At 34.4% G+C, this 13,501-nt stretch overlaps 1 protein-coding gene across 2 annotated transcripts in view; it reads right to left on the bottom strand.

Moving 5' to 3' along the window:
- The window catches only part of LOC110020734 (cleavage and polyadenylation specificity factor subunit 2), a 61,319-nt gene that overhangs the window by 45,831 nt on the left and 1,987 nt on the right, over positions 1-13,501 (bottom strand). For both annotated transcript variants that reach the window (XM_020718929.1, XM_020718930.1), the window contains exon 2: positions 6,959-7,127. In XM_020718929.1, coding sequence (XP_020574588.1) covers positions 6,959-7,127 — 169 coding nt within the window. The remainder of the gene's footprint in view (positions 1-6,958; positions 7,128-13,501) is intronic.

The raw sequence follows: 13,501 nt of genomic DNA, 5'->3' as shown, positions 1-13,501 counted from the left end.
ATATATTAAAAAAATCAGAAAATATATTATATGAAATTAAAAAAATAGAAGTATTTATAAAAATACTTTTCTATGTTTACAGATGTTTAATAATGTCAGAAATATTTATAAAAAAGTAGAGGCTTTTACATACAAGCAAACAAAACTTTTATATTTACCTATCTCACACCTAAACTTTCATAACTGCAAACATCATATGAAAAGTAATACTCATTATCACCTTTTAATAGTCAAATCTATTTTTACATCCATAGCTAAAGTGTTATGTGCGTAAAAATAAAAGTTTATGTGTGAGATAGGTAAATCCATAAGAATTGGGTGCTATGTATGTAATTTTCCCAAAAAAGTATATAAATAACATTATCTCATTTTTTCAGGATTCTTTGTAATCTAAAAAAATAATACAGCAACTTTTTAATTATATTAAAAATAAATTTATATTTAAATTAATATTAAGGTATACCCCTAAAAAATTGAAGAATTGAAGTTTAATATTTATGTACAAAAAATTCCCTGGTGAAATATCTCCAAAAAGCAAGTCTTAATAATTAAGTTTTATTTAATAGATGAGATGAGATATATCGAACTACCTAAATTTAAGAATATCAATTAGCAAAATATCACCAAACAAATAAAATATTTGACAGCTCATATCAAAATAAAAAATTAAAAAAAAAGATATTTGAAGTTAGGTTCCAAATCAATGGTATGAAATTAATGAATATTCAAGTAATAAATAAAAATTGCCAATCAGATCAATGATTTAGCATAAAAAATGACAGTACATGTATTAAAAAACAATAGGTGATGAAAAAAAACTCACCTACAAAAATAATTCTCTTAACAATACTGTAGGTGAGGGCCTTGACAAAAGTGAAGCGCAAGTTTCAAAAAGCAAAATTGAACAAAAAGCATTAAATAGCATCTTAGTACGTGTATATATATATTTATATGTCGCGTACCCCGGCTTGTTGATTGGCATCTACGGTATAAGACCCCTCAGGTCGAAGGTTCGAATTCCCTCTGGCACAGTTAGCCTTAAGGAGATAGTCTTCGAATTTTTAGGCACATTAGGGGAGGTTGGAAGCTCATATAATAGCCTCTGGTCATTCCTTAAACCCTAGCAACTGTTACGGCGATTCGCATCAGTTTTCTTTCCTTTCCTCGTTGTTATTTCTCCAGCTTCTTATGCCTCTTCTCCGTTGTCGTCGACTCGCGCTCTATTTCGACGCCGACTGCTTCACACGTTCACGTTTGACGAATTTGACGCTGACTGCTTCGCACGTCGCGTCTGTTTTGCACGCCGGCCTCGTCACATTCATTGCTCGACAACACTTTTATCGCACTGCCCGACAAAAAGTTCCCCCATACTCTTCTATTTTGGCGTTGCGCCTCTCCCTGCCCAACAGCTTCGCTTCGTCTCGCAGCAGGTGAACGTCGACTGATCTCCCTGCTCTGATGGTGTTTCCTTCTTCTTTGGTTGAACCGAACAAAGCCTCATTTGCCCACGTGGTGGATAACCCTCAGGTGGAGTCCACGGTTGTCTTCCCCTCGAGTTATAAGGATTATAGCGATGGTACAGGTGATTGCCTTTTTGTTAAGAAAGAAAGCAGGAAAGGTGGAAAAGCAGCAATATTTTTCTCTAACTTAGAAATTTCAACCCTGACGGAGAAATTCAAGTTTGCTCTTATTGAAAAATTTTAGTAGGGGCACCCACCTATAAAAGTATCAGAAAGATTGTTGATAATCTTAAACTAGTACGCAAGTGGAAAGTAGGACTCATAGATGGGAGACATGTGTTGATTCAACTAACCGTGGCTGAAAACTACATCCGAATTTTCTCAAAAAAATATCTTAATATCGCAGGCAAATCAATGAAATTACTCAAGTGGTCTCCTAATTTTGACCCAAATAATGATACTCTCACTGTGTTGGTATGGTTTAGTCTACCTAGTCTCAAGCTGCACTTTTTTCATCATCAGATATTTTATTCCATTGAGGTCATCCTTGGGGACCCTATGAAGCTAGATCTACCCACTCTCAATCTAATCAAAACTTTTGTGGCCAGAATACTTGTGGAAAGGGATATACATTACTTAATATTACTGAAGTCTGGTTGGGCACAACTCATGATAGATATTGGCAACAAATCGCCATGGAAAACAGAACTCCATATTGTACCCACTGTAAGATGTTTAGTCATATCCTTGATAAATGTCACGAGCTTCATCCTAATTTGAAATATAAGTTTCAAGTGGATAAGGATGGGTCTAACCCCACTGTTTTGGATATTTTTGTTCCACCTGAGAAGTCTACTACCAGACAGGAGGTGTTTGTTGGCCCTGTGGACCCCCCTGACACTGTTGTTATTGTTACTGTGATTGATGTGATGCTGGCACTTTCAAACCCCATAGAAAACAATATTGAAGGACTATTACCTACAAAGAATAGTGTTCAGGAGAACCTAGCAGCTCCCCATCGTCAGGAAGTATACGGTGTAGAGGCAACTCATGCTTCACAAATACTAGAACATGTTATGGGTACTACGGTTGGTAATCCTTCTACTACAGCTCTACCACCTCATCAGACTGATTCTTCGGATGAAGAATGATAGGTTTACACTTCCAGGAGGAAGAAAAAGAATAGAGATCTACTCGAGCTCAGGAGTTTTATGGATTATACTTTGATTAATTTGGGTAATGGTACGCACCTTACAAATTGTTAGTTTTATCCATTCCAAGAACAAGAGGCAGAGGCAGAGGCAGAACAAAATTGGGAGGACCCTTACTTTTTCAGCGGCCTGGTTTTTGGTCTTTTTTTATCTTTATATGTACTTTTTTAGCTTTTTTGTGTGTGTTGTACCGTGTGAGTTAGGTGTCTATTTTTGGGCTCACTCATACAAACTATTTGTATCTTTTCTCTTTAATATATTAGCCCTTGAGCTTTATATATATATATATATATATGACGTTGAGCAAGATGCGGAAAACCCGTAATCAAAGCCTTTTTGTGGGAGGGACGCAGAAATCCCACGATCGATGTGTGATGCCCCGTGACAGAAGCGTCTTTCGCATGACACGAGTCACAGAAGCGGGATCACATCCCGCACGCGGTCCTTTCTGCGCAGCCCATTCTTTCACTTGAACCAAACTAGTTAGGTTTTCTCCCTTCCAAAGAGTCGGTCGGTCCTCTTGAGCCACTCCTAATTATTCTCTTATTATATATTTGTATTTATGATGTTCTAGATTTAGTTTTAGACGCGAGTTTGTTTAGGACTGTCTTTGGTGTTTATTTCTCCCTTCGAGAGTTGTATCTGAGAGATTGGGTGGGTGGTGGGTGGTGATTCAGCCGTATCTCTCTCTCAGGGTAGTGATTATCTTCTCTTGTCCTTTTTCGCGGTGATGATTATCTTCCCTTATCCTTTTTCGCATCCTCCCAAATCGCTTCAAGCCGCCCCTACCCTACTACAGCCGCAAGGAAACGTCACTTTTCACTGTTCTGTAGTTTCTGCTTTCCAACAACCTTCCCCGCCCCTTAGCTGTTGTTCTAGCTGCTCATATCCAGTTCCCTTGTCATCCCACAATTGTTCCGACAACGAGAAGCATCCCCCTGCAGCCTCTGTGCTTTCATCGTTGTTACTGTCCTCCGTTTTCATTACCACTACTACTTTATCCCCCCACCTTTATTGTCATCATCCCAGACAACTGCGTGACGTCGATATCTGCTACATATTTATTGACCTGAACCCAGAAAACTGTTGTCTTGTTGTTTTTTGCTTGCCAACCACCATGTCCACCCATCCTGCCAACTTTCACCGGCACCGATCACCACCACAACTCTAAGATCCACCTTAATTTGTGTTGAAATGTTGAGTCTGTTGTTATTTTCCTTTCAAGTGCGTCGGTTGTAATTGTCAATGGGCTATATTACTAATAATATTTGTTTTTCCTATTGTGGTTAGGGTTCTCCGATATCAAGACATACACACACACACACACATATATACATATATATATATATATATATCGTTAGAGATAATATAAGCAAAATGTTATGCGATGCACAAGGCTTTAATTTTGCTTCAAAGCTTAAAGCACATAACGAAAAGACGCTTTTATTAACCAAATCGTTAATATGTTAATAAAACTATTAATGTATAAATGTCTTCATTAACAATTATAAAACATAAAGTATAGCTTCGTGTTGATATAAAATAAAAAAAATGTTGTACAATACCTAATTTTAAGGTATATATCGAAAAAGAATGTTTATTTATTTTAAAAATTCAAAATTTGAAGTAAGATATTTTGGTATTAATTAAAATTTGCTCTAAAACTTAGTCTTTTTTGGTTCAACCTATTACCTTAAAAAATGGATATTTAGATATATATACCTCCCAATTCCTACGTATTTACATATCTAACACCAAAATATAATATGTAAAAATTGAAGTTTAGGTGTTGGATATGTAAAATAAAGAATAAAGAAATTGCCAAGGCATGATCGGTTAAATTGAAGTTTAGGCCAAATTTCAAAGCGCTTTTCAAAATCTAGGCTAAAGTCGAAGAAGATGCTCAGCTCCCTTGTGCTCCTCAAACTCTCCAATAAGAATGTCTGCTCCTTGCACTCCTTCGAACACCAAACCAAAGCCTTTGTTTATTCTCGTTAAATCAAGAACGGATCAACTAGCTTCAGCAGTTTGAAGTGCACTTCAGCCAAACAAAACATCGCTTTGCATGTGAAGCATGCTTCAAAGCGCACTTTTGAAAGCATTGAGATGTATGTAAATATATGAATATGTATATATATGCGTACACACACACACACACAAACACAACAAACACAATATGTTTGTATATATATGTATATGTATGTATATGTATGTGTGTGTGCAAACTCGAGAAACAAGGAATAAAAAGACACAAACAAGTACACCTTATTTCATTGTCAAAGGAGATGAAGTTCTGCTACCACCATAACTTTGATCCAAAATAAATAAATAAATAAAAATTTTATACCATCATATTGTTTTATATGTCCATTAATCTCTACTAACCATCTTTAATAAGTGTGGTTGCTTACGATCCTCGGAATAAGAGAGTTTTAAATCAGAGTGTTTGAAGTCGGCAACCATTGTCATTATGGATAAAACTTATGAAGGGTTATTGTCAAACATAACTCCTCTCTTCTTCCTTTAAAAAAAATGCTACTGCTTCATTTTGAGAAGACAATTCCTCTTTTCTGAGAATTTATATACTTGTACATCAAACTCAATATTTAATCAGGCAAAAATATCAGAATTTGGTCTTTCTTAGCAAACTATGTGAAAAGAGCTTTAATACATTCCATTTGAATGCATTAATAATCACCCAACTCTTATCAAAAGCCTTGTAATAAATTAAGGCATTTTGTGATGGATCATTCTCGCTTTGTGGACTAGATCATGGTTTTAATCTCATGGATTTTAGCCACATTACGGATTTTAAAATACATATGGTTTAAAGTATCCCAATTTTCTTTTGTTGGATGATGGAATGTGCACGTATCACTTATTTTAGGAATCACGAAATTTCATAACCATGTCATCACTATAAATCATGTTCACCCTAATTAAATGACCCAATTTTATTCTTCCTTTCACAAAAGCGCATTCCAGATATGACCACTTAAGGTCATTTTTTTATTCAAATGATATATTGAATAGAAGTTCTTTATTCACCCCGTTAGAATTGAGTTGCTAATCTCAGTTTTAAGTGAACCTAAGAACAAGGAACATTGGTACTTTTGTAACCCTAGGTTACACAGAGAAAGTTTGGCAAGGGCAAGGATGCAGCAATGAAAGCTCCCAAGGAGATTATTAGATGGAACAAAAAGAGACTTGCAGCAATGAAAACTTGTAAGTCCTAGGCAAGCGGCGACGGAGTCTATATAGCTTATAGAGATGCTAAACAAAACACTAAGGCTCTAATATCATGAACAAGATGTAGAAAGAATTTGACACCGATCTAGGGTTACTAGATGGCGTTGGGTGATCGAGAGAGAGGCTGGGTAAGTTGTAGAAGGAGAAAAGATGAGGGTAATTGAGAAATTGAGGTTTTCCGCAACTGGTTAGCAAGCCAGGAGGGGGAAACTACAAGTCGGCCGAGAAATCGGTGGTGAAGGTGACCTTTGGACATCTAGGAGATATCAACTCCCGAATCAATCAGGCTCGAGGCATATCACCAGAGAAAAATCCAAAGATACAACACTCCAAGAAAGAATCGGCGAAAATAATATCTACTGCATAAATCAAAAACACAAAAAGTATCAAACCAGGTTCCAAGGAAAATACTTATACTAAAACAAAAAATAAACCTTAAATAGAGGTTCAAAATAAGGTAAGAAAGGGCCCACAAGGCCAACGGTCCAACAACTTGTGGGAAAATCCCCGCTTCAGTTGTCACGTGATGGAATCCCATCCAGATTCCAATCCCGCATACGTGGGGCTTGTAGGTTCACTCCTGCACAGAATTAGTTGAATAATTCATTCCAGTGTTATGTAGTATGCATAAATTCTTTTAACCTCTAATAAAAAATCGGTCAAATCAAGAAAACATATAACAGCTCATAGATTAATGAGTAAACAATACAATAATTAAAAATTAATTATAATAGCCTATAAATTGATGATGTGACGGTAATAACCCTACCATTCACCAATGTGGTATTAAGGTGATAAGTGGGAGATGTGAGGCATCATAGAATATTGGAGTCGGAATTACTGGAGGTGAAATTGAAAGAGAGAATTAATAAAGATTGATATTTTTCACGCTAGATGATCAAAGTGAAACATTGGAATGCCTTTTCTATGATAAAAAAAGTAATAAATAGAACTGACGATCCCAAATATAACTACAAGAACAAAATAAAGGCTACACAAAAGAAGAAGTTAGAAAAGCATAATCTCAAACATGCTTACCCTTCTGGAGAGATAGTAATCATACATAGTCAAAAGACCAAGTCTATATACAGGTTCAGTGGCGTAGATTGGAGCAAAAAGTCCAAGGTGTTTTATGGCATAGGGTAAAGCACCAATGTGGAGTATGTCTGGATGAGATAACAATACAGCATCAATTTTTGAGGATACCCTGCAAAACAATGCATTTTTGAACTGCAAATAAAGCGCAAGAATACATATTAACAAATAAAGAAACAAAAGATACATTAACTCAAGAACTTGCAAGAATATGAAAAAAAATTCCAAAAAAAAATTCTTATTTCATTGAACTTCTTTGAAATGAGTAAGGCGGTTGCTTAATGAGCAGTGCACTGATATTTCATATTTCATATTTCTACTTTTGCATGCAATGCACCCTATATCATGACCTTATCTTTTAAATTATGATATACTAAAGCACAATAGAGAACCCAGAAAAAAATGTATTAAACAAAAAATTTCATATTTTCTTGTCCTGCAGATGTCCTTCACCCGTATTCTTTTTTGAATGTCTCTTTCAAGTGGTTAGAGAATCTTAGGGTCTGTTTGGGGCAGTTGCAGCTTAATAATAAGTTGTTGCACAACAACTGCCATAGAAAGCTGCTGTGCAAATAAGCTGACTATCTGTTTATTTTTTGCAGTTTGAAAGTAGTTATGTTGCAGTTGTTTCTGAACAAATGATCATTCTGCCTTTATATAGCAATTTTACTTGCAGCAGAACCGTTAATACCAATATATTTTATACATTAAAAGCACAAATCTAGTGCAGAACATTACAAAATAAACATAGACGTCTCACTTAACAGTGAGTAGTATGATTACTAAGATTAAGAAAAGTCTATTAAAACAGCAATTAACAATATGATAATGTATTTAAATGCTATGTATGTAAATGCATAATAATTGAGTACATGAGTTTCATGCTATGTATGTAAATGCATAATATTTGAGTGGTTTACAGCTTTTTTTTTTCTAGTTCATATTCAAGAATTGTCTTAACATCAACATTTTTGTGGGCTTGCTATGGTTTCGGTAAGATTGCTCTGGTTTAGGTTAAAGATGTTGGTATTGTCAGCATTCCATGATCTAAATTTATGATCGTAACAAATAGAATTTAAGTGTGAGCTTTGTAAATACATAAGAACTGTGTGCACCAAGATTTGATGGGATTGTTGTGGTTGTGTTTAAAGTTGCAAGCTTTAGATGGGTTGGTGATACTTTAACATAAATTTGAAATATTTACTTAGATAAAACTCAATTCTTACATGGCTAAAGCTTATAACTTAAAGTCTACATACATGAGACAATACATAGAAATGACAATGAGTATTTCAGTTTTGGCAATTTCACTTTTACACTTCCTATTAATAATTTCAGTGGAATGCGCAATTTGTAAATATCTAAGAATTGTGTGATATATATGTACAAGAGATATGTGTGTTGTGATATTATAGATATGTGAATTCTTAAGAGTTCTGTGATATACATGTAAATATATAAGCATTGAATGGTTTTGTTACGAAATATTGTGGGTTGCTATGGAGTCGATGGGATTGCTCTAATTTTGATTTCAATTGATAATTTTAGGTTGGATGGGTGATATTTTAACATCTATTTGGAAGCTTTGCATACATATAGCCCAATTCTTATGCATTCGCATAATTGTTTCTATTCGTCGTGGTTATTTCAATTATGCATTTTAGCATCTATGTTGGTTGATTTTTGTCAAAAATTATAATTTTTTAGTAGCACGTGAAAATATAAATGTATTTCTTAATGTGTTGAGAGTTTTTTTCATCTGTTGTGTGCTGAGGGTTTTTGATACAGTAATAGCACAGTATAGGGTACATATACTCTGGCCATGTTATGTCAAGCGATGATGTTAAAAATAATATATACAGAGAGTTAAGCCGATCACCAGTTGTAATTCATATAATTGTATTTACTCATTTGTTATCATTGGATGTCGTAGTCACACACAGATATTTCATCGTCTTATAGCTCACACAACAAAATCAACGACAATACTTACTGGCTTTATATCTCATGTTTCTATAAATATATGACAATCGAATGCAGTTGGTAATCCTAGATGAGACAATCTTTGAAAAAATGATTTATCATGGAGCTCTACTCCAATTGCTTGTCTTGTTTATATTTATGTACACTTTTTTTATTAATTTTTACTTACGAGCTTAATTTGTTATATTTTTTCAACTTTTTATATTTACAATATACAAGATAGGAAAACAAAAGAAAAGTTGTATATTCGCCACTTAGGAGAGTGACATAAAGATTATTTTCTGTGATTTATGTTTAAAAAGATCGAATTAGGCAACGGAGCAATGACACATTTCGATAAATAAGATTGACAAAACATAATAAAAATTTTTCATTAAAAAAACGGGCAGTGTATCATAAAATTCAGTTGAAGAACAAATGGGTTCAATTTAAAAAATTGGAAAATGTGGAAGAAGTTTAAAATGAGGTAAAGTTGAATTAGGTTGGGATACTTTTAAGAAAAAGATAAATGCATCCGACGAGCGGTGCAGAGAAGAACTTTTGGTAAATAGAAGATATTGTTATATAATTTTTCTATATTTTCATATCATTTGAATTATGATTTTCTCGATTCTAGGTTATATCAAAAGCAAAAAAAATTAGATTTTGGGGCAAAGACCATGAACTGGAGGAGAAACTTGAATTGTTGTTTCTAAGTATTGTAGCTACAGGCACTACAACACAGGGCTTTCCCCAGTATTTGGATGAGCATAAATACGCTCATTCAAATGAAATTTAAGAAGAACCACCACAAGAGACAGCAAATGGTGAATCAAGTCATTCCAACTGGTGTGCACCATCAAGCCAAAAACCTAAAAAGGAAAAAAAATGGTACCCAATTTTAACTTAAAAAATTTCACAATTTGTTACGACTTGTGCCAGTATTACATCCAATGCTCACATAGCTATCACGCATACCCTATTAAATTATTGGACTTCACTCCCAAAATCTTCGAAGATATGTCATTATATTCATTCTCAACAAAATTGGTGGAAGACCCAACGAAGCAGGAAGTTTTTATGACGATGATGCCTGAATGGAGGATTCATTACCTCTGTTATTACTTAAACAATCAGACCAGTTGAACTGTGTTTTCATATTTGTGCTTAAGTTTAATTTGTAACATTTGAACATCTATTTCAAATAATATGTACTCTTGTGCTTATGTGACATTCTAATGTACATGTCAGAATTTATGTGCTTATATTTCAAACATCTATTCGAGCATTCTATTTGAACAATTTATATCTCTAATTCAGCAATATGTTTTGTTTATCTTCTTGTGCTTTGTTACATGTTTTACTTAACATTAATTGTTAGAGTTTACAATTTCTAAGAGAATTGTGTGCATTGATAGCACACATGTTGATGCACATGTTGGTAACAACAAAAAGAACGCATATATCAGTTGTTATGAATCTCCAATAAATACATTAGCAATTTCAACGTGGGTTTTACCTTTTGTAATGGTTGGATGAGAATATGGTGCTCATGAATCTCATCTTTAAAATGTGCAACTCAGAGAACTAAATATAAATTTTCATTGTTCTCTTCTAGTCAGTTCAATTAATCAATTTAATTTAAAAGTAGATGGGGTTATTTGTCCTAATATTGTTTCCTTACTGAAAAGTATTACCTCGTCGATGTTCGGCATCCCAACAAGAAGTATCATATTCTTGATTTTGAATGTAGCAATCAAGTGGTTAAAATGAGAATGAATTGTTTACCAAATAACAGTCATCATTAAGGGGTGTAATTAAAAGCGCATTCAGTGTATGAAAGAAAAAATGAGTCGTACTCCGAAATATGCTAACATATCAAAATAGTTGCAGCAATGGTAGCTATGCATAACTTCTTACACAGAAATCCATCTCAAAATGATGTGGACTCCAGGGTCTTACATGAAAATCATATGTGCATACCCGTTGAAACATTTGAACATTATAAAAGATGGTCAATACTAGAAGAAAATTTGGGTGTTGAGACATCTGATGGGAGGGTGTTCAGAAAATGATTCAGTTGGGGGAACAAATCACGGATGTCTTGATAAATGTGTCAAATATTTATAACAGATAAATTGATGGAATATGGGTGAATTTTGAAATGTCTTGATTTTTTTGTTGAATGGGATAAAACTATCTTGGTTGATGCAATACATATTTAATTTTTTATTTTTTTTTTCTTTTATTTTATTGAGGTGTGAACATGCTTTGATTGCTCTCATTATTTTTTGTCTGTTTTTTCTTCTAATTTCTCATTTTAATATCAATTTAAGCTTAAAATATGTATTCTCGTAAAATATGAGTTAAAGAAATTCCACTAGCTCAAGATTTGTGTATTGTCACTGTGATTTGCAATATTGTGTATACACGTCTCGACGAGAAACCAATTTTGGGAGAAGATTTATAGTTGTCCGAGAAACAGGAGCCTGATGAATATGACTTCTTTAGATGAGTTGAGGACTATGAGGAGCCAACTTTAGACAATGGCTTTGGAAAAAAAATCTCTCAGAGGCTTGATCAATTTTTTTTAGATTTTTTTTAGAGGCTTGATCATTTAAACTTGAAGACTACTATCATAATAATTTTACTTGTTCTTATGTTATATAGAATTTTTTTGTAATTCACAAGAGTCAAAAGATGTATGACTTTTAATGTGATATTTTAGACTTGGGCATTTTTGTAATATTTTGAAGTTTAGTTCAAATATTTCATTTGAACTATTTTTGAAACAGTGCACAAACAGCAACATTCTGCAAGGTCAAAATAATTTTTATTTGGAAACAGCAGTTTTACACATGCTTCTTAAGAAAATTACAGTTGTTACAAACATACCCTAAGTTCACAAAAGATTGATTTTATATCAATATTATGGTGTCTAATGCTAATCATAAAAGAAAAAAGAATGATCAACAAAATGATTAGATAAATAAATCAAAAATATAAAAAATATAATTGAAGCTGTAAAATAATTAAATGGCATTATTCTTGTAAAATGCATACATCTATCAAATAAATAAGAGCCTGTTCAAATTTGTCACTCTTCTAGCGCCAATAAACACACTTAGCCTGAGTCTTCTCTCTTCAAAAGTGTGCTCTTATGGAGGTAATTGCAAGCTTTAAAAAATTTTATAATCAAAAATCAAAATTTTTGTTTGATTCAAATTTGTCCACAGGAAAAGCAAAAATCATACCGCAAGGAATTGCTAAAAATTAGAGGAGAATAAGAGGGGTGAGGTTGGTTGAGTTCACTAAAGCTAGTTGAGTAGAGGCAATTGGTTGCGCTAGATGACTATAGAAACTTGGTCTAATCCAATATGTTGACACACTCAGCCAGTCGAGTAGATTTAGATCAGGCCTAGGCAAATTAACTTGCATGGTTGCCAAATTTTCCCATATGAATTTGTTTCATTGGTTTTGCTAAATTTGAAACCCAAAAAAAAAAGGATTTTTCCATGTTGGGAGAATTCGCACCAATATAGAAATATAAACCTCTTAGTATTATACAAAAATTTAGCACAGACATAAATAAATGAACTAATAGAGAAGATACAAGAGATTTTAACGTGGAAACCCCGAAAGAAAAAAACCACAAAGTATGTCCCAGTTGAAATAATTTCACTATTCATATATATGCTACAAGGTTGTATGCCCTTGAACAGAATAAAAGAGAATTATAATAGTGACATAAATTAACTTGACTTTCATTAGATAAGTGACAAAAAATATTAGGAAACTGACAGCAATCCGACTGCAATGGAAGACCGACAACAAGAGTTGTCGCGATCTACATTCATTACCACCAATGGTGGTAGCGACTAGGCAACAGTGATCCGGCAATATTAGTTGAGATTGCTAGGCAACAGTGATCCAAAGATGGTGATTGGACAACAACGGTGTATCGGGATAGCAGTAGTGGCAGAGCAGCTGTGTTGACCAGGCAGCCGTGTTATTGCAATGACGAACGTTATTCGACGCAATGGCGATGGAGGCCAGGAGACGATGATCCTGCAACAACGATGGTGTATCACAAAAAGCAACAAGAGAGGGGCAACGGTGATCTGACATAATGGCAATCGAGAGATGATGATTCAGTATGGCGATAGTGGGGTGATTTGATCTGGTGATGGCGATGGCGATGTTATACAACAACAACAACAACAGTCGAACATAAGTGATTTGGCATAGCAGCAATGGGAAGATGATGATCAAATAATGATGATAGTATTCTAGTGATAGTGGAATGATGAAATTTCGCATAATGGTATGAAGGTGGTAGCGATAGCTCGACATCGGTCAGGTGATGATGGTCTTCTGGCGAGGGCAACTCAACAATAGTGGCCATGCATAGAGGAGGTGATCCAGCAATGGCGGCCTGACAAAAACTGCATCACGACATTGGCTGTGTTGGTTATCCACAGGGGCAGGCCCACGAAGGGTCCAGGGTGTCAATTGCCCCCCCCC

Source organism: Phalaenopsis equestris, unplaced genomic scaffold (assembly GCF_001263595.1).
Source record: "Phalaenopsis equestris unplaced genomic scaffold, ASM126359v1 Scaffold000107, whole genome shotgun sequence".
Taxonomy (NCBI): Eukaryota; Viridiplantae; Streptophyta; class Magnoliopsida; order Asparagales; family Orchidaceae; genus Phalaenopsis; species Phalaenopsis equestris.
The sequence above is the reverse complement of the archived record's forward strand: the minus strand, read 5'-3'. Positions and strand labels throughout refer to the sequence as shown.